The sequence below is a fragment of the Choloepus didactylus genome, chromosome 2, assembly GCF_015220235.1.
Source record: "Choloepus didactylus isolate mChoDid1 chromosome 2, mChoDid1.pri, whole genome shotgun sequence".
Taxonomy (NCBI): domain Eukaryota; kingdom Metazoa; phylum Chordata; class Mammalia; order Pilosa; family Megalonychidae; genus Choloepus; species Choloepus didactylus.
The window spans coordinates 34620667-34643289 of record NC_051308.1 but is presented as its reverse complement, the minus strand read 5'-3'; the positions used below and the strand labels follow the sequence as shown (position 1 = coordinate 34643289).

Here is a 22623-nt window from a genome sequence, read left to right as displayed (position 1 = left end):
CAGGATGGGACTTAATCCTATTAGTGGAGTCCTTTAGAAGCAGAACAAAATTCAGACAGAGGAAGTGAAAGGCACAGGAAGCAAGAAGCTGAACATCAGTGGAAACTAGAAGAGAAGGGAAAAGCCAGGAGAGGCCACCATGTGCATTGCCATGTGACAGCCAGCCCCAGAACCCTACTGTTTTAGGGAAGAAAGTATTGCTTTAATGATGCCTTGATTTGTACTTCTCCTAGCCTCAAAACCATGAGCAAATAAATTCTGATTGTTGAAGCCAACCCATTATATAGCATTTTCTTTGTCAGCCGGAAAACTACAACAGTATTCCTGTGCACTTATTTCTGTTACACTGAACCAAATCAGAATGTCCTAAGTATTTAACAAAATATATTCAAATGTACTTTTCTTTTTAAAATACCTGTCTAAAATGAACTTAATGAATGCATTTTGAATTAAAGATCCATGTTGAAATTCAGTATTTCTTTATGTACACCTATTTGGTTCCTTCTCTGGAAATTACAAGTCCTGTGTTCCAGAAATGACTTAAACTTTCTGGGCCTTGATTTCCTTACCTGCTCAAGTAAATGGTTAGATTGCAAAGTTTCATTCTCTCAGACAATGAAACTTGGGCCCAGGATCCTGGATGAGGCACACTGGCTGGTGAGTGACTATCTGAACCAACTAGCTACAAGCTACCAGGAGAGAATTCAGGAAACTGGAAAAAAGAGAATGCTAAAAAGGGTCTGGAATGCACAGTCTGGAGAAGTTCTTTGAACTGATGAGAAAATGGCCACAGCAGGCCTTTTATAGGATTCATGTGACCTTGTAGACTAGATTATCTATAATGATTCCCCCCAGTTCTATAACGCTGTGATGCTGTGGTATGTCAAATGGAAATTATTATGTGAACAGTCAATATCTTCCACCTCAAGCTAGTCTGCTTGCCTATTTTAAATGGATTCTAAATATTAATATTTCTAATGAAATTACTACACAAGTTGGCTCTTTAGTAGGGATTAGCCAGAAATAGCCTGTATTTACATTTTTCTGAAAACTAATTTCTTATTAAAGGTTCACTTGGGAATATATTTCTCCATTCCAGATTTACCAGGATTTCCTCCTGATTTCTCACCAGAATCCTCTTTCTGCCCTCAGTAACATATTGCACATATTCCAGTCATTTCTTTTCAAAATGGGCATTTTCTGATGACATTTAGAAAACTTCCTGGAAGTAATATATCATGAAATTACATTTTAGTATGGGTTACTTCTAAGGCAATAGATTTCTATTATTGTAATTGCAGTAAATGGTGATCCCTTTTTATATCTATTCTTACCCTATTTGCCTAAATGTTTTAAAAATCTTTTGTCCATTTGGGATGGGAAAGTGAATATTTCCCTTTCTATAAATGCATTTAGTTGCCCTTCCTTTTTACTCTTTCCACAGAATATTCAAGATCTCTCTCTGGTTGCAGCTTGTATTCCTCCAGGTGATGGGAAGGCTATTAGCCCACGTCTCCTCAAACATTTTTCCATACTGGTTTTGCCCCATCCTCCACAAAGTGCCTTAAGTACTATTTTTCAGGTAGTGCATCTACTTCATTTTCTACTGAAAAAATAACGTTTAATTCCATAAAATAAGAAAAAATATGTGACAACTTAAAACAGCTAACATTTTTTTTTAAATTCTCTTAAGGGGATGGATTTTACTCCCTCCTATATTTTCTGGCCTGTTGTCATAATTTGTCTCTATATACAAAAAAAATCATCATTTAATGTGCAAAAGAAACACATGTGGTGCCTGTTTAATGTGTATTTAAAATGCAAATTCCAGGACTTTTTCTTAGAGATTTTGATCCACTATATCTGGGATGAGGTTCAGGCATCTGCACTTTTGTCAAGAACACCCTTATTTTTGCTAGAATTGATTTGCTACTTTCATTTCCCTGTAGGATAAAAAAACATTGAAAGAAAAATAATCTGAAATGCCTCATTGGAAAAATGGCTCAACTTGAAATCCAGTGTGATTTAAAAAAAAATAAGTCCTATGCAAGATTACTAAATTCTTCAAAACTAATCATGTATTTTTCTTCCATAAAATATAAATTCTAAAGATTGGATTTTAAGTCTTAATAAAATCATTTGGTAATTCTGAAACCTGGTTTAGATGAAAGTATAAACATATACACTTCTTTTAGGAACATCTACTAAAAGGGCTCAGAGGTGGAGGGAGTCCCAGTATACCTGGCATGCACATAGGCAGAGCCTAAGGTGTCCCCAGAGAACATGTTATAAATGCCTCTAGACCCTTTGCCAGACTAGGACTGGTTGGAATTTCCCCCGGTCTGCAACACTCAGAGTTCTTCACACTAGTCTGCTTGCCTATGCTAGATGGATTCTAAATATTAATATTTCTAATGAAATTATTACATAAATTGGCTCTTTAGTAGGGATTAGCCAGAAATGGTATGTACTTAAATTTTTCTGAAAACTAAATTGTAAAATTTCTTTTTAAAGTCTCATTTGGGAATGTATTTCTCCATCAATAACTTCATATCTGATGTTCAGAAGTGTAAGGAACAATTAGTTGCATGCTCCCTAGCTATATACTGTCAAGTACGTCAGAATATATTACCGACTCCATCGAAGTGTCACTACATATTTAATCTTCGAGATATCTTTAAGGTTTGTGTTAAAATTCACTCTCTAGTTTAACTTTAAAATTTAAGTTGAGGAAATATAATTTTACTCACTGAATTGACTCGCCCCTCTCCTTTCCCTGTCTCTCTCTCTCTCTCTCCTCTCTCTTTTCTCACCCCTCCATTTCCCTACTCACTGGTAGTTTTAACATTAAATGGTTACAAGGAAAAACTGAAATTCAAGTTGGTTAGTTCTGCTGTTTATTAGCAGCTTATCCCATGAGTCAAGTGAAATTGAAAAGAATTGTTTAAAAAAAAAATCCATGCAGAGAATGCAGTGATGACACTCGTCAAGGACTGTTGGAATATTGGCTAAGATCCTCAGCAGGGAAAAAAGTAACAAGCTTATTGTTTCAGTTCGCTAAAGCTGCCAGAATGCAATATATCAGAAATGGGTTGGCTTTTTTAAATGGGGATTTATTAGTTTGCAAATTTACAGTTCTAAGGCCATGAAAATGTCCAAATTAAGGCATCAAGAGGAAGATACCTTCTCTGAGGAAAGGCTCCAGGGTTCCTCTGTCACGTGGGAAGGTGCATGGCGACATCTGCTGGTCATTCTCTCCTGGTTCTTGTTTCAAAATTACTCTCTCAGTTTCTGTGGGTTCTTCTTGCTTCTCCTGGAGTGTTTTTTTTTCTCTAAATTCTCTGTCTCCATGAGCTCTCTTAAAGGACTTCAGTAAAGGATTAAGACCCACCTTGAATGGGCTGGGTCACATCTGCATGGAAAAAATGTAATCAAAAGGCCCCACCCACAGTAGGTCTGCTACCACAAGAATGGATTAAAAGAACAGAGTAGATCCTAAGATGGTGGCTAGGAGAGACAGGGCAAAAAAACACCTCCGTGAAAAATACTAGATAGAGGCCAGAAAGTGACCCAGCGATGCACCAGCTAGACAAGGTCTGCTAAATGCACAGGGACCGTGCACTTGGTGAAACCGGGAGTCTGCATTCTGAAATGAGTGAGTGAGCCAGCTGAATGTCCGGCAGCCACGCTGCAGTGTGGGGAAACTGTGGGTTGGCATTTGGAAGTGGACTAGTTCTTTTTTAAAAAAAAACAAAAACGGCTGCAGATATAGCAGTGAGAACCACACAGTGAAGCGTGGCAGGAAAGGGCTGTGTAAACACCTAAATATCTGGCGTGTAAGATAGCCTTTCACACACCCACTGCTAGTTGTCTCAGAGCAAGGAGGGCAGAGGGGAGCCAAAAGGGGAAAAAAACCATACCCCTTGCAGCCTTCCTGGCGGGCTGGGAACGCTCCTGCCCGGTGCCGAGACACAGCCCAGAGCAGCGCCAAGGGGCCCAGTGGGACAGGAAGTGTTTATGGCAACACCACGCACACGCCACAGTATCAGGCATGGACAGTAGCCTTTCGTGCACCCACAGCTAATTGTCCTGGAGCTGGGAAGGCGGAGCTGTGTGAAAAGGGGGAAATTAACACACCCCATTCAGCCATCTTTACAGCAGGCTGGGAATGCCCCTGCACAGCCCGGTGGCCCAGGGCTTCCCTTGAGGGACAGCATGCACTAGTAACATAGCACAGCCTTCCCTCAGCAGAGGCTCTAGAAAGGCAAGGCTGGGAAGAGGAACCCATCTGGAAATCCCAGGGACCCTACGCCAATACCAAGGACTTATGGGTCAGCAGCAGAGACAATCTGTGGTGAGACTGAAATGAAGGTTTAGGCTCTTGCAACAGCCTTAAATCTCCAGGAACACCTGGGCATTTTGATTATTAAAGCTGCCCTCCCTCCCTAACCGCTCAGACACATACCCCACATTCAGGGCAGACAACACCAACAACACACCCAAACTTGGTGCACCAATTGGATCCCACAAGAACCAGACCCCCACACACCACAAAGACAAAGTTGGGGAGAACTGACTTGAGGGGAGTAGGTGACTCGCGGACACCATCTGCTGGTGAGTTAGAGAAAGTGTATGCCACCAAGCTGTAGATCTGACAGATTAGAGATTGGTGTCTGAATAATCTTTCATATCCTAAAAGAACCCTACCAAGTAAAGCAAATGCCAAGAGCCCAAAAACAACAGAAAATTTTAAAGCATATGAAAAAACCAGACGATGTGGATAACCCAAACCCAAACACCCAAATCAAAAGATCAGAGGAGACACAGTAGTTGGAGCATTTAATCAAAGAACTAAAGACAAACACCAAGACCATGGCACAGGATATAAAGGACATGAAGAAGAGCATGGCACAGGATAAAAAGGACATGTAGAAGACCCTAGAAGAGCATAAAGAAGAAATTGCAAGAGTAAATAAAAAAAATAGATGATCTTATGGAAATAAAAGAAACTGTTGGCCAAATTAAAAAGATTCTGGATACCCATAGTACAAGATTAGAGGAAGCTGAATAATGACTCAGTGACCTTGAGAACCACAGAACAGAAATAGAAAGAACAAAAGAAAGAATGGGGGGAAAAATCAAAAAAATCCAAATGGATCTCAGGGATATGATAGATAAGATAAAACATCGAAATATAAGACTCATTGGTGTCCCAGAAGGAGAAAAGAAGGGTAAAGGTCTAGAAAGAGTATTCAAAGAAATTGTTGGGGAAAACTTTCCAAACCTTATACACAATATAAATACACAAAGCATAAATGCCCAGCGAACTCCAAATAGAATAAATCCAAATAAACCCACTCCAAGACATGTTCTGATCAGACTGTCAAATACTGAAGAGAATGAGCAAGTTCTGAAAGCAGCAAGAGAAAAGCAATTCACCACATACAAAGGAAACAACAGAAGACTATGTAGTGACTACTCAGCAGCCACCATCGAGACGAGAAGCAGTGGCATGACATATTTAAAATTCTGAGAAAGAAAAATTTCCAACCATGAATACTTTATCCAGCAAAACTCTCCTTCCAATTTGAGGGAGAGCTTAAATTTTTCACAAACAAATGCTGAGAGATTTTGCTAATAAAAGACCTGCCCTACTTCAGATACTAAAGGGAGCCCTACTGACAGAGTAACAGAGAAAGGAGAGAGAGAGAGAGAGAAATTTAACAGACATATATAGAACATTACATCCCAAATCATCAGGATACACATTCTTCTCTAGTGTTCACAGAACTTTCTCCAGAATATACCATAAGCAGGGACATAAAACAAACCTCAATAAATTTAAAAAAAAATTGAATATATTCAAAGCACATTCTCTGACCACAATGGAATACAAATAGAAGTCAATAACCATCAGAGACTTAGAAAATTCACAAACACCTGGAGGGTAAAAATGAGGGGGAGATGAAAACATTCCCAGATAATCAAAAGCTGAGGGACTTCATCACCAGTAGATCAGTCCTATAAGAAATGCTAAAGGGAATTGTGCGGGCTGAAAGGAAGGGACACTAAACAATTGACTGAAACCACATGAAGAAATAAAGACTTCCAGTAAAGATCACATGGTAAATATAAATACCAATACTGCTATATTTTTGATTTGTAACTCCACTATTTACTTCCTGCAGGATCTAAAATACATAAAGTGTAATGATAAATCAGTGGTTTTGGACTCAGTGTAAAATACATAATTTCTGACAAGAACTACATAAAAGTAGGGGAATGGAGGAGTATAGGAACATAATTTATGTGTCCTATTGAAGTTAAGTTGGTATCAAAGAAAACAAGATTGTTATAGACTTAAGATGTTAAATTTAAGCCCCATGGTAAACACAAAGAAAGTATCAGAGAATATGATCATAGAGATGAAAGGTAAAGTATGGGTTACAAGAAGTGGGGGAAGGGGCAATGGGGAGTTAATAAGAAATGAGTGTAGGGATTCTGTTTGGGGTGAACGGAAATTTCTGGTAATGGATGGTGGGAAGTTGATGGCATTGCAGCATTGTGAATGTGATTAATCCCACTAAATGGAATGCTTGGGAGGAGTTGGAATGGGAAGATTTATGCTGTATATATGTTTCCACAATTGAAAAAAAAGGCAGTCTAAATGGATAATGACAATTAAATGCCATAGATGATCCTGGATGAGATCTAAGAATAGAGGAGAAAAGGCTGAAAAGGACACAATTGGGACATAAGAAAAAAATGAAATATAGAATGTAAGTTTTATATCAATGTTAAATTTCTTGACCTTCTTAACTACACTTAATGCGATTACATAAATGAATATTCTTGTTCATAGGAAATGTATATGTGAATTATATTATTTGTTCAAACATGTGTGCAACTTGTTCTCATATGTACAGAAGACAGAGCAATAGATAATGGATGATAGGGAGGGAGGGAGGGAGGGAAAGAAAGAAATGGTAAAGTGACAAAATACCAAAGTTGGTAGATTGGGGTATCGGTGGAGGGGAGTTGGGGTATGCTGGAGTTCTTTGTATGGGGTTTGTATTATTTTTGCAACTGTTACTGTAAGTTTGAATTTATTTCAAAATAAAAATTAAAAAAAAACAATAAAGAAATTAATTTTACCTGAAGAACTGTAGAAAACCTGTAATTGTAAGTTGCCTTTTTTTAATCCTTTTAAAACATATGTAAATTTAAGTGCATATAAAGGGTTGAATAAACTTGTTGCAAATTTCACCGCTCAAGGAAGGGATTCTTATCTTTGCAATGTAATCAGGGAAGATATTGCCCTTATCTCCTGATTTCCTGGGAAGAAATTAATATAACTTCCAGGGGCTTTCTGGCTCCACATTTAAACCTACATCAGAAATATCTTGAGAATGTCTATGTTATACACTTAGCCACACAAAAAAACAGTCTCTTTGGATTGCCTGTGATGCAACACATTCTGGTTTAATGCTTATTCAGTAGTAAAAGGAGTTTCTTTCTCTTCTACCTTTGTGTGCTGGTTTGGATGTGTTATGTCCTTCAAAACACCCATGTTTTTTGATGCAGTCTTGTGGGGGAAGATGTATTTAGTCTTCATTAGATTGGAACCTTTGGATTAGGTTGTTTCCATGGAGATGTGACTTACCCAACTGTGAGTGCCACCTTTGATTGGGGTGTGACCTCTTGATTGAATGTTTCCATGGAAATGTGGCCCTGCCCATTCAGGGTGGGTCTTGATTAGTTCACTGGAGTCCTATAAAAAGAGCTCACAAACAGAGGGACCTAAGAGCAACTGAGAGTGACATTTTGAAGAGGAGCTGCAGGCAAGAGAGGACAAAATGGCCATTGAAAGCTGACATTTTGGAGAACACCATTTTGAAACGCAACCTGGGAGCTAGCGGATGCCAGCCACCTGCCTTCCCAGCTAACAGAGGTTTTCTGGATGCCAAGGGCCTTTCTCCAGTGAAGGTACCCTATTGTTGATGCCTTACCTTGGACACTTTATGGCCTTAAGACTGTAACTTTGTAACCAAATAAACCCCCTTTATAAAAGCCAAAAAAAAAAAAATAGTCTTTTTTGGGGTACATAACAGATTCAAACCAGCAAAATTATAATATAGTTTTGTTTTGCTTCATTTCTAAGATTTTATCATGGCCTCAGAAAATGAAACTATGTATGCATTTCATAAATGCTTCAATTTCCACACCAGAGAATTATGCCAACATTGCCGATTTAGTCATCAACCTTGGTCGAGTAATTTTCAGAATTGAAATAAGAAAAGCAATTCATGAATTTGATATCATTATCCCTCTGCTGTGGGACTTTAGTCAAAAATAACCCACATAATCTTTGAAATGGTTTATAGTTTTTTTTTAATCCAAATTTAGAATCTTAGAACATATCAACATAAAGAGGCATCTCTTTGTCACCTGTCTCCAAGTCAGCACCCTAGTCAAGATTTGTGGCTGCCCCCACCCTCCAGCAAGGCTGGGGTATCCCTAAAACCCCTCTCTCTAAGGGCGATTCCATGCCACTTTATCCTGACTTATAACCTGCCCATCTCATCACAAATTAATAGAAATTGACAATTCTTACCTTGGATAATTGTTTCTACTTTTATGGAACAGAAACTTGCAAAAATAATGCATTTTTACTTCTCATACTACTTTGCTGTTAAGAAAAGTTTATTTTTAATCCTTAATAGCTTCTCCTAGGACTGCTGCAAGCTGACAAAGTTGTTATTAACTCCAAAGAGATGGCTGCTCTGCTCTTTGTTCATGAAGCCACCCGAGTGTTTCATGATCGCTTAATTGAACCTACTGAAAAAGGACTTTTCCATCAGCTTCTTTCAAAGGAGCTTGAGAACCATTTTCAGGTAAACTTAAATTTTTAAAATTATTTTAAATGACTAATTTGGGATAAAAGTTGTAGAAAAACCCTCAGACATTTCTATATTGTTTATGAAAGAAGCCTCAAAACTCATTTTCTCCAGAACTAGTGGAACTGTATAGTGGAACTGTATCCTCTCTTAATACTTCAAGAAGACTCCTCCCTCCTCTCTATCTCTTTGAACTTCCATTTGCTCAATGCCATTCTTTCCGTTCTGATCACAAAGAAAAGTGTTTCAATAAAATAGTGCACCCTTAAAGGGTTGTGACTACATGGAACAGTGATCTTGGCTCCATTACAAGGTTTCTTTGCTAACTCCTCTCAAAAGAGTGAAGAACATTTCCTTTCCGAAAGTGACTCCTCTTTTTTTTCTTCCCTGGTAGTACCACTTTTTCTTACCCTATTCATAACAGTTGAGAAAATGTAAGCTCAAGGGGAAAACTAAATTTTACAACAGTAAAAGGAAATTTTAGAATACAAAGTCTATACATAGAGATAAAAGTAGATATATACATGCATATAAACTCAGAATACAACATATATACATGCATATAAATCTATGTATGTGTATATCTATGTGTATCTATACATAAATATGTGTGTATATATTGCATATTTTTGAGAAAAGTCACAAGTTTAAGAAGTTTTTAAAAATTCTTTCTAGACTTTCTTTTAATCCAAATTTTCTGCTCTTCACACTGGACCCTTCTTGATACAATTATTCGTGTTAACCAATATCACTTTTACCTTCCAATCTTTTTTTAACATCTGATAGAATAATCTTTCCATCCAGATCTCAAAAATAACCCCATTTCTGTCTCTGCAGCCTTCACCACTTTCACTCCTCTGCAACTTCCTGGGGCCCTACCCAGTGTACAGCTCTTCTTCCTTTCTCTTTGGGGTTCCTCTTTGGTAATGCTTCAGGCTCATCCCCAGTTTTCTTTACTCAGACACTAGAGTGTCCAAGCCTTTCTTCTATTGTTCTCATTTTTATTCTTTTACAGCCTGAGAGACCATTGAATTTAGAGGTTACAAACACAGGCATTGCCCAGGTTCAAACCCAGCCCCTTCATTTATGAGCTATGCAACTTTGGGCAAGAGACCCCTCTGTGCCTCAGTTTCCTCATCTCTAAAGTAAGGGTGGTAACTGTACCTACCTCATAGGACTGTGGTGAGAATTAATGGCATTAACTTATATAAAGTGTTTAGAACAGTTTCTGGCACACAGTAAGTTCTCAATAAATGTAAGCTGTGATACTGTAAACATCTAGACTTTATATATACATTTTAAATACAAGCAGGTGGTTTGGTGGAAACAGCTTCAACTTTAGAGTTGGATTTTGGTTTAACTTCTAAATCTGCCTTATGTTACTCTGGGCACTTAATATCAACATGAGCAAAACCATTCACAATTTCTGTCCCCATCTATGGGCCTGCTCCCATGTTCTCTACCTCAGTGACTGGTATTACCAACCAGACCTCCATCCATGCCAGAAATCCAAGCACCAACTTAGTCTCCTCTCTTCCTTTCATGACCTAACCCTGTGAATTCTATTGCCTTAATATCTGTTAGATCTGTTCCCTTCTTCCTGTCCATTGACACTTGCCCCCAGCTCAGGCTTTCATGATTTTTCATCTGGATTCTTTCAACAGCATTTTGGCAGGTCACCCTATTTCCACTCTTACTCTCTTCCTAATCAAACCATAATTTTGCCAAGTCAGCTTTCTAGAATCTCAAGCTGATCCTGTTACTCCTAGCTTTCTCTTAAGATAAGTCCAAATTCCTTAGCATGGTAAATAAGGTCTTTTGTGATCTGGTCCCTGTCCACTCCTCTAGCCCCATCTTCAGTTCCTACTCCTCTTATCCCCGTATTCTAGCCAGAAGGCAATGTGATTTTACTCCTGCAGGTAAATCTTTTCTCCCCTGGCTCAATCCTGGCCATCCTTCAAGATTTACCTCGTGCTTCCTTCCTCTTGATGGCTTTTTCTGACCATCAGCACCCCCTTTCCTTATTTGTATTCTCGTAGGACTGTGAGCTTTCCCTATCAAAGAAGTTATTAGAATGTAATTGCCTAGATCTCTTCCCAAACTGTAAGCTTCATGAGAACCAAGTCATTGATTTTTATCTCTAAATCCTCAGAATTTAACATCCTATCTTATACCCGATACTCCCAATAGGTATTTGGCAAATATATCTGGGATGAATGCATGAATAAAGGAATGAATAAAAGAATGGAGAAACTTTGCTAAATAACCATCTTTAAAAAGCTTGTTACCGTCATAGGAGAAATTCCTAAACTCCCTATAAGTGCCAATCACAATTCAATTTTGAAACTTTGCTAGACCAAGGGATAGATGTAGAGGCAGGAGAAAATGAGCATGCAATGTCTTATGAAGAAAGCCAGGACCAGGGGTCAGTCCTGTGGGTAGCAGCAAACCAAACCTTCCTTGTGGATGTAAGGACTTAAATTATTTCTGTGAGAATTTGGCTTTATACAATATCATTTGTTTGGTAGGTTGGTGTATTTTTTAATAAAATATGACAACCTTAATAATAGTTAATATTTATAATGTGACAGGCACTGTTTCAAGAGCTTTACTTATCATAACTTGTTTTAATCTTCATAACAACCCTATGATGTAGGTCCTATTATTATCCTCATTTTACAGATGAAGAAACTGAGGCAGTGTGAGGTTAAGTAATTTGCCCAAGGTCACATAGGTAAGTGGAGGAGCCATTATTCAAACCTGGGATATCTAGCTCCATGTAGTCTCTTAACCACCATGCAGTACTGCCTCTCAACCTTCATTTAGCCATTTGCTAAACAAACATCTTCTGAGTGCCTATCAGGAATTTCCATTGCCAGACAGAGTGAGGTTAAGTGCCGAGGACTACATGGAACTAGTGTGGGCCCTGCCTCCAAGTACCTCACAGCCTTGCAGACACAATGTATTTCTGTGAGTCCTTTGCATAATCCACAGTGGTGGAACAAAAGAGAAAAGAATGATTTACTGCATTTAGTTTCAGGGGAGAGGGAAATGGTCAGACTTCAAACTGGAAGTAACCCATGACCTTACTATGAAAGATAGGCAAGAGTTTCCCAGGAAATCTAGTGTGAAAGCTTGCAGGTCTGTAGTTGTGACTAAAAATGAGTAAGGAAAGAATATTTTCCTGATAATCAGTGAGACCTCAAGATGTTTTTCTCACAACAGAGGGTCTCAGCCTGGGATCTGATGACCCCAAAGAATCCTTAGATAGAATTGCATTTCAATATATTCTGTTTCCTTTGCAACCCTTAAATTCTGCTTTATGCAGTTTAAAACATTATATGGAGAAGGGATCCACAAGCTTCACTACTGAAAGGCGTAATGGCATTGAAAAAGTTTAGAACCTCTGCTTCCTTGATCTCTTGTGCCAACAGCTTCTCTGAAAGAGATATTACATGAGTTTTGATAACAAGTAGAATTGTACTATTAACAGATATTAATAATTATTCTCTTACAATAGATTCTATGGACCAAAGAAAAACTGATGAATGATTCAACTGTATTTGTGGATTTCTTGGATATAAACAAGCCTCTTAAAAAAAAGAAATACCAGAATACCAATGACTACAATAAACTTGCCAGTATACTGAATGAATTCCAAACAAGGTTGGGTTCAACATCTTTGCAGGTAAATACACATATTATATAAAACTGTGAAGAGTAATATTTATTTATTTATACACACACACACAAATATATATAGCCAATCAAATATCTTATGATTGATAGTTAGGTAAATGGATGATGATAGATGGATAGAATAATCAGAGGAAAATAACATGCTCTCAGATTTCAGTGCAGATCGTTAGAAATATAGATTTATATTATTTCAGGTTGTCTCTTTTAGTAGGATAAAATTTTTTTTAAATGTTTATTGTGGTGAGATATATACAACATAAAATTTCTCATTTTAACCACTTTCAGTTATACACTTCCATGGTATTAATTACACTCACAATGCTGTGCTACCATCACCACCATCCATTACCAAAACTTTTCTATCATCTTAAACATAAACTACCCATTAAGCATTAACTCTTCATTCCTCACCTCCACCCTCACCCCTGGAAACCTATTATCTACTTTTTGACCCTATGAATTTTCTTATTCTAGGTATTTCATTTAAGTGAGATCATACAATATTTATCCTTTTGTGTCTAGCTTATTTCATTCAACATGATGTCTTTAAGGTTTATCCATGCTGTAGCATGTATCAGCACTTCATTCTTTTTACAGATGGATACTATTCCATTGTATGGGGGTACCATATTTTGTTTATCCATTTATTTAACAATGGACACTTGGGTTGCATCACCTTTTGGCTATTGTGAATAATGTTGTTAGGAACATTGGTTTACAAATACCTGTTGGAGTTCCTGCTTTCAATTCTTTTGAGTATATAACTAGAAGTGGGATGGCTGGGTCAGATGGCAATTCTATACTTAACTGTCTGAGGAACGACCAAACTGTTTTTCACAGTGGCTGCACAATTTTATATTCCCACCAACATGCATGAGGGTTCCTGTTTCTCCACAACCTCTTCAACACTGGTTCCTTTATGTTTTTAAAATAATATCCATACTGGTGGGTGTGAAGCTGTACTCACTGTGGTTTTGATTTGCATTTCTAATAGGGTATAATTTTAAAGAAAAATGAACAGCTGAGTCTGTAGAAAGTTGAATGAAAAGGGTTAATGGAGTTAAGAAACAGAATTAAGAAATGCAACAGAGAGTGTGACAACATGGTCTGTAATAGCAACAGTGGTGGCAAAATGGGTGTGGCTCTTCTACGCTTTTCCATTGTTGTGTGGTTAGAGATGAGAGAATTAAATCCTCATGGCTTATATAATAAGATGATAATATTATCTTCTCATCATAATATAATTATGTCCTCATGGATATTATAAATCAACTTCCCAAGTCTCTTGGGATAGACAGAGCAATAGAAAAGCAGCCTGGATGCTGTCGTTCTTCTCCTTATTCTCCTCTCTGAACCCTATAATCCCTGAATATTGCTCACCAGAGTACTAGCCTAGGGACAACCTTCACTGTGCAAATATACTTCCCCTTTATGTAAATGCAAACCAGTTTACTGGATATAGATTACTAGATTACTAGAATAGTCATTCTCACTTCTTTATCCTTTTATGTAAAGTACAATGCACATCTGATTTTTTTCTGTCTGTATCAGTTTACTTGTCCCATTTCCTCTGCTAGATTTCTCATCCTGTGGTGTTCTTCAAGGAAGCCATAGAACACATCACTAGAGCTACAAGGGTCCTTCGACAACCAAGGAGTCACATGTTACTGGTAGGAATTTAAACTTTTCAAATGTTCTTAAGTTTGCAAAATAAATATTAAGAAAATCCAATAAAATCTACTTCACTTACAGAAGTGTTATTCATCCAGACTTTCCATTCATGAAAATCTCAATCCTTGAGTCACAGAACAGGATCTTTGCCCTGTCTACAGTTTGGATAAGAAATTTGCCAGAATGTAAAAATGTTATTTGTTTTTGGAAGGTATTTAAAGTGAAAAAGATTGATAAATCTGGCACCATATCTAATGTATCCTCAGCATTAATATAGTAGGCATAGAAGGCATAACATGGTAGTATAGAAAGCAGGTGGATCTTGCCTTCAAAAACAGTACACTGCTTGAATCTTGATTTAGAACCATGAGCCTTTGCACAATTTTACTTCTCATGAGAACAAATGGGAGCTAAATTCCTGGAAAATTCCCAAGTACTTTGAATAGAGAAAAAGCCTTAGAGAGCTAAATAAAATACAACCAATTTAGCCTATTATGTGAAGCATATTATTTATGGCTATTTTAATTTTTTATGTTTACTATTGATTAGTATCTAGTTATTTATTTTACACTTTAATGATTTGAACTATTTTATTATTTAATTTACATTTTTTTTAAAAAAAGGACTTGAGAATGCTTACAAAAGATATATACGACAAGAGTAATTAAAAATTGGAAAATAGAATCAAGAAAAAGTACAAAAGAAAATCTTTTTTATCACTAAAATGATTCTTTTACTAGCGTTTTCCATCTTATAAACAGCACTACTATATATCCACTGATCTAGCTAGAAACCCAGGAGTCACTCATTCTTGACACTTTTCCGTCACTCCTCACATTCCATGTCCTTAGTGCAAGCCATCATCATCTCTACCTGGACCACTGCAACAGCCTCTGTGCCCCCCTGACCCACCAACATAAGATAGTATGCCCTTTTCCCTCCCCCAGTTACTGTCACTTTATCCCCATATTTGGCTTTATTTCTCTTCCTAGTCTTTAACATTATCTAATCTTATATAAGTATTAATTTGCCATTTGTTTATTGTCTGTCTGCACATCTAGAACATAAACCCTAGAAGGGCTATGAATTTGTCTGTCTTATTTCAGTTATTAAACAGATTTTTATATTCCCAAAAGGCATATACATTCAGTTTATTTCTTTCACCACAAAATGATTCCTTTCTTTATCAAGTCAACTGTTTTCTAGTAACAAGTACGTTTATAAGTTTTCAATTCTAAAATTCCTGATAATGCAAACAGAGCAAATTTTTAAAGCCTAACATTCAACTGGAATCATGCCTTTTATAATTCCTTTAGAGATGTTTTCTCATAAACCCATGCTTATCTCTGGCTTCTCAGAACCTCCTGCTAAAGATACAAGGTAAAGTACGGCAACTCCCTGCTTCCTCTCTGATCTTACAACTTTTTTGCCCAATTAAACATCATAGATAGATTTTGTCCTGGCTCAAGCTAACACTAGTGTTCAAAGCAATAATCTGTCTAGAGGCTGACTGAGCACACGGGCTTCTGCAGACAGCAGCTGCTGGAGAGAGTATAATGAATTGAAGAAGAACATGTAAGACAGATCAAAATTAATGAAACAAATGATCACTAGATTAGAGAATTCAAAATGATATTATTAGTTTAATAGGTAAAGAAGTACCAAAAGAAATCATGACATTTTGAAAAATAAACTTTACTTAGTTCAACTGGATGGTATTGTTGAACTACCAGAAAAAAAAACTGAGAAAACTGATATTAATGAGTACAGTATTTCAATTCAAAGTGTTGGTCCTTTTTGTGTTGCAGACAATGGCATTGACAGGAGTGGTAAAAAAAAAGGTCTTTTTTGCAGTTCCTCATTTAGGTAAAAATGTTCTTTATAACAGGTGTGAAATCAATGAACTGCTGATATTCTGCATCAAAATTTGAAATTATTTCTATAAAACCTAGAAATTTTTCATTGTTTCCTGTATATACCATACCGTAAATGCCACAGAAAGCATCATTATGTTTGTCTAAATTTTGGATGCATAAATTAGTATGTATTTATTTAGCCAAAAACTTTTCTGTCTTTGACAGTTGGGTATTTTTGATAACTGTGTACTTCTGGTGATTGTACCATTTGAAATACTATTTTTATAAAGTTTTATAAAAATGCAGAATTTTGTTTTACCTTTTTTTAAGCTACATTGTTAGCACACAGAACTAACAACATAATTACAAAAACATAGTTGTTTTGGGGGGAAGGGGCAAATGTCACTAATAGAATGTCTCTGAAGCTGGATTGATATGGAAGAAAACACTTTCTCTTCTAGTTTTGAGAGACTTCTTGGGATTCCCTGACTGTGATGGTTAGGTTCATGTGTCAAGTTGGCCAGGTGATGGTGTCCAGGTGTCTGGTCTAGCAAACACTGGCCTAACCATTACTGCAAGGACATTTGTGGCTGGTTAATAAACCAAAAGGCTGGTTTATTATATCATCAGTCAATTGGCTGCAGCTGTGACTGATTACATCAACAAAGGGCATGTCTTCCACAATGAGAGAATGCAATTAGCTGGATTTAATCCAATCAGGTGAAGACTTTTAAGCAAGACAGATAGAGGACCTTCACTTCTTCTTTGGCTGACCAGCGAAGCGTTTCTTGAGGAGTTCATCGGAGTTGCCAGTTTGCCGCCTGAGGAGTTCATCGAACACCTTCATTGGAGTTGCCAGTCTGCTGCCTGCGCTATGGAATTTGGATTCATGCATACCCACAGTTGCATGAGACACTTTTATAAAATCTTGTATTTATACATATCTCTTGTTGATTCTAGTTCCCTAGAGAACCCTAACTAATACACTGACATTGACACACGTTAGCCACCTTGGCACAAACACCTTGTGGTATTGAAAATTCAAAGTTCATTTTTATGTCCTCATGTCCTCTTCTCCCTCTCAGTCTTTAGCATAGACTGGACTCCCTTAAACCTGTTGGAACCTGACCCCCAAAAATTGATTACCAGAATGTCAGGTAATCGGAACTTTCCAGTGATGCCCCTGAGATGGCATCCTAAAAAAGCGCAGCAAGTCCTTGTTTAGGTTGTGGATCTTCAAACTGATAATTCTGCTGTTTTCATTTCATTTCCTGAAAGTCAGGGCTAGCTCATGAAAAGTTGTCAAACATCATGCTAAATGTGAAATGTCAACCCTCACTCTAAACTTTCCCTGTTCAGAGCATCAAAGGAAGACTTCGTTTGGTTTTTATACTGGCTTTCTGATTTTGGTAGTCCATTGAAGAAGGGAATTTGAAAGTTGTTGTGTACTTTTAATGATTGTCTGCCCATGTCCTGAAATACCATGATTGTTTATGAAAAGTATCTTTAATAAAGTTTTGCTTGGGGAAAAAAAAGAAATAAAGAGTTAAGTAGAGTTTTTGTCCACATCCTGATCTGGAAATTATTTTATTCATTTCTAAAATGATATATATGAGCATATACAAAATGAGTTTTATACTTGCATTCTAATCACAAATTTATATTAATTGATCCTGAATGACAGGAACTTTGAAGATATTTTATCTACATCCTTATTTTTGATTGAAGTTAACTATGTTTAAAATGTGAAAAAATTATATTAAAAGTAACTACTTTGGGTGGGACTTCCAGAATATTGGAATGAAGAACTTGGCAAATCCTCTCCCCACAAAACTAAACAAAATTGTAAAAAAAAAAAAAAAAAAAAAAAATAGATTCCAGGATTCTGGAAATCAAAGTCACACAACAAATTGAAAAGATTTAATTTAAGAAAAATTTAAGAATTCAGGGCAAAAACAGTGGGATTTTGTGGCATTTTAATCCAGGAATGTTCCTATCAATCCTTTACTAGCTCCACGGCACAGAAGTTCTAGCAGAATGTTCTGGTTTGAAGCCGTGTGTACCATATAAAATATGTTCTTAAACTTCATCCATTCCTTTGGGTGTGAACCCTTTGTAAGTAAGACCTTTTAATGAGGCTACTTCAGTTAAGGCATGACCCACTTCATACAGGATGGGAATTAATCCTCTTACTGGAGTTCTTTTTAAATGGAATGAATACAGACAGAGACAAAGCCACAGAAGCAAGAAGCTGAAAACAACAAAACCCAGAAGAGAAGGGAGAGACCAGTAGACACTGCCATGTGCCTTACCATGTGGCAGAGCAGCCAAGGATTGCCAGAAGCCAGTCTTCAGGAAGAAAGCATTGCCTTGATGATGCTTTGATTTGGACATTTTTCTCAGCATCAAAACTGTAAGCTAATAAATTCTCATTGTTATGCCAACCTATTTCGTGGTATCTACTTTCAGCAGCCTAGGAAACTAAAACACCGAAGGAGGCAGGCTGGGAAAGCCAGAAGCTATACTGCCAGAAGAAGCAGATTTGATTTAGAAAGGAGCATAGTGAAATTCCATATCTAGAGGTGTTATCAAAAGCAGTGGTATCTCAATGACAAAAAAATTGGGGGAAGCCAAGTTTGAAGATAGCATGAGACTGTGATACAGGTTAAGGCAAGCAACAGACAGAGACTAACCAGAAATTTAACAGGGAGATTCGAGAAATAAGAGAGTCATATGGGGTCTTGATAAGCTCTCACATATTCCTAGTGGTCAAGAAGATTGTGCATATGTACAAGGATGTGTGCATGCTAGTGAAAGACTGGAGAGGGCACTAGCTATCTGCCTTGTCCCTGGAGGACACCCAGAAAAGACAGAAAGGAGAAGTTGAAGAGTGATGTCATCAACATGTCGACCTAAAACTTCCCCTGAATAAACCTCCCCTGAAGTTCAGTGAATAAAAGAACAAATACTGCTGCTCAGAACTCTGGAGGACTATAGAGCCTGGAGAAGGATTCCACAAACATGGAATCAAAGAAAAAGAAAAATATCAAGTTGGACACTTCAGTCCCTGACCCACCAGTCCACTTCCCTCTCCCTCACTTATTCCTGGGCAGCTTGGGAGCTCCACAGGGGCAGCAGCCCAGATCCAGCCACCTCCGACCCGTGACACAGCCTATAGGAGGCACTCACAGAGGTGAGTCAGAACCCCGTGCATATCCAGGCACAGGGACCCAAGTCCAGAGAGGCCCATGCTGGAACACAAGCTGCTGAAAGTGCTGCATAAAAAAGGGTACCCAGAGGGGGAGAGGGGCACTGTGGAAGAAAGGCTGGCAAGTGCTGTGCTCTGCTCACTCAATCCAGTTTCTGCTGGATGGACCACCTAAACACAAAACATTTTTCTGGAATGACCCACCTTTCCAGATTGGCCCTATCTGGCTCCCCAGGGCAGAGTACCCTAACAGGGAAGAAAATAGAGGCAGAAAAACCTCACTGAGAAAATTAAAAGGGAGTGGGGGTTAAACTGGACTGCTGAAAAGTGTAAGGAAAATGGGGCCTTGAGCGAGGGAAAGAATTTTAACAAATCATAGGAGCTAGGGAGAAAAATCTGCACAAAAACAAACAGAACAGATCAAGATTCCTAGAGAAGAAACAGAAGACAAAAAGCTTTCTCCTAGAGGTGAAACAATTACACAAAAATGCAGGCTTTAAAATTATACCACATATCCAGGGCAAGAATCAGATGAAGAAGAGCTGAGAACATCTAATCAGTTAAACAAGGGCTATTCTAAAGGTCTAGAATAATTCTAAATGTCTAGAATAATTCTAAAGGTCTAGAATAAGTTGGACCAAGTGTCAAATGTCAAAGAAGAGCCTTAAAACAAAGCCAATCAAAATAAAACCCTAGACGGAGATGGAAGAAGATGGTGGCATAGAGAGGAGTGGAAGCTAGTTTGTCTCCCTGGAACAACTAATAAACAACCAGGAACAACTAGTAAATAATCTGGAATAACCTTGGAGGGACAAATGTGACTGTCCACTCCTCATACACCAACATGAATTGGGAGGAATGCCCAAGATCACAGCATAAAATCTGTAAGTAAAAATTATGGATCCAAGCTGGGAGCCTCCTCCCCTCAAGGCCTGAACTGCAAAGCCTCACAATGCTAGAGAGCAACACTCTCCCAGCAAGTGATTATAGCTTAGCTGAGCTCCAGTTGGGTTCTTAATTAACAAATGAGGACTGCTCAATACAACATACAAATCCCCAACAAGTAGAGGCTTTTGGTGACGACTGACCATGGAGAGCCGGAGGGTGGCTGCAGACTGTCCCTGAAGGGGACTTTCTGTCCTTCTTTCAGCTCAGTGGAGAAAACCTCAGCCATTTTCAGTTCCCAGCACTCTGACCCAGAGAAGGCTGGAGATAGCACAAGTTGAGACACTATTCAAATGCTAATGACCTCTCCCTAGGGTGGGTATCTTCCCTAAGAGGAAAGAGGTGGGGCCCAGCTCTACTACCCACCTTCTATTCAGAACCAGACCCCAGAGCCTGGGGGAAAACAGGCACGGGCCACACCTCCTTACACCGGTCTGGAGCTACAGGCTGACAGGTGCCACCTGCTGGGCAGAAAAGCACAGTGACTTGAGGCCTCACCAGTGTACCAATCTTCTAAAACACCCTCAGGGAAACCAGATACTATTCCCCGCTTCCAAGACCTGAGCCCATTCTGGTCTGGGAAAACCTGATTGGGGTAACCAAGGAAACCAAATGCCTAGACAACAGAAAACTACAACCTACACTAAGAAAAATGAAGTTATGGCCCTGTCAAAGGAACAAACTTACTCTTCAGCTGAGATACAGGAATTTAAACAACTAATATAAATCAATTCAAAAATGTAGGGAAGATTTGACAAAAGAGATGAAGCATATAATAAAAACACTGGGCATACATAAGGTAGAAATTGAAAGTTTGAAAAAACAGCTGGCAGAATCTATGGAAATGAAAGGCACAACACAAGAGATGAAAGACACAATGGAAACATACAACAGCAGATATCAAGAGGCAGAAGAGAACACTCAGGAACTGGAGAACCAGTCACCTGAAAGCCTACACACAAAAGAACAGATAGAGAAAAGAATGGAAAAATATGAGCAACATCTCTGGGAACTGAATGACTACATGAAATGCAGGAATGTATGTATGTGTCATGGATGTCCAACAAGGAGAAGAGAGGGGAAAAGGGGCAGAAGCAATAATAGAGGAAATAATCAATGAAATTTCCCATCTCTTATGAAAGACATAAAATCATGGATCCAAGAAGTGCAGCAGACCCCAGAAAGAATACATCTGAATAGGCCTACACCAGGACACTTAATCAGATTATCAAACATCAAAGACAAAGAGAGAATCCTGAAAGCAGAAAAAGAAAAGCAGTCTATCACATGAAAAGAAGATTGATAAGCCTATGTGCAGATTTCTCAATAGAAATCAAGGAGGCAAGAAGGAAGTAGGGTGATATATTTAAGATACTGAAAGAGAAAACCCACCAACCAAGATTCCTATATCCGGCAAAACTGTCCTTCAAATATGAAGGAGAGTTTAAAACATTCTCTGGCAAACAGACAATGACAGAGTTTGTGAACAAGATACCTGCTTTACAGGAAACACTAACGGAAGCACTGTAGACAGAAAGGAAAAGACAGGAGTAAGGGGTTTGGAAAACAATTTTGGGAGATAGTAGCACAGCAATGTAAGTACACTGAACAAAGATGACTGTGAATGTGGTTGAAAGAGGAAGGTTAGGACCATGTGGGACACCAGAACGAGAGAAGAAAGATGAAGACTGGGACTGTATAACTCAGTGAAACCTAGGGTGCTCAATGATTGTAATAAAAGGTACAAATATGTTTTTACATGAGGTAGAACAAATGAATGTCAACATTGCAAAGTGTTAGAAATAGGGTGGGACTGGGGGGAAAATACAATCAATGCAAACTAAAGACTATAATTAACAGAAACATTGTATTATGCCTTCTTTAATATAACAAAGGCAATATACCAAAGCTAAATGCATATGGGGGGTGCGGGGGGGGGGACATTGGGGAAGGGTGTGAGACTCCTGGCATTGGTGATGTTGTCTGACTCTTCATTCTACTTTAGTTTAATGCTATCTTTCCTTTTGTTGCTTTCTAGCTGTCATATTTGTTTGTTTTTTCTTCTCTGTCTTTCTTTTTTCTTTTTCTTTCATCCCTCTACCTTCTTTGACTCTTCCTCCTTCTTTGTGGAAGAAATGGAGATGTCCTTATATAGATAGTGGCCATGGTGCTGAATACATAAATACGTGGCTATACAGGGAACCAACAATTGTTTACTTAAGATGGGATGTATGGTATGTGAACAAAACCATCTTAAAAAAATGGGTTGATGAAGAAACTTTGAGGGCACTATATTGAGTGAAATGAGACAGATACATAAGGACAAATATTGCAGGGTCTCACTGAT

The 22623-nt window shown here is 38.1% G+C and overlaps 1 protein-coding gene across 1 annotated transcript in view; it reads left to right on the top strand.

Moving 5' to 3' along the window:
* The window catches only part of DNAH14 (dynein axonemal heavy chain 14), a 426387-nt gene that overhangs the window by 244915 nt on the left and 158849 nt on the right, over positions 1–22623 (top strand). The window contains exons 48-52 of the mRNA XM_037805786.1: positions 1445–1582; positions 2515–2682; positions 8724–8894; positions 12418–12585; positions 14174–14266. Coding sequence (XP_037661714.1) covers positions 1445–1582; positions 2515–2682; positions 8724–8894; positions 12418–12585; positions 14174–14266 — 738 coding nt within the window. The remainder of the gene's footprint in view (positions 1–1444; positions 1583–2514; positions 2683–8723; positions 8895–12417; positions 12586–14173; positions 14267–22623) is intronic.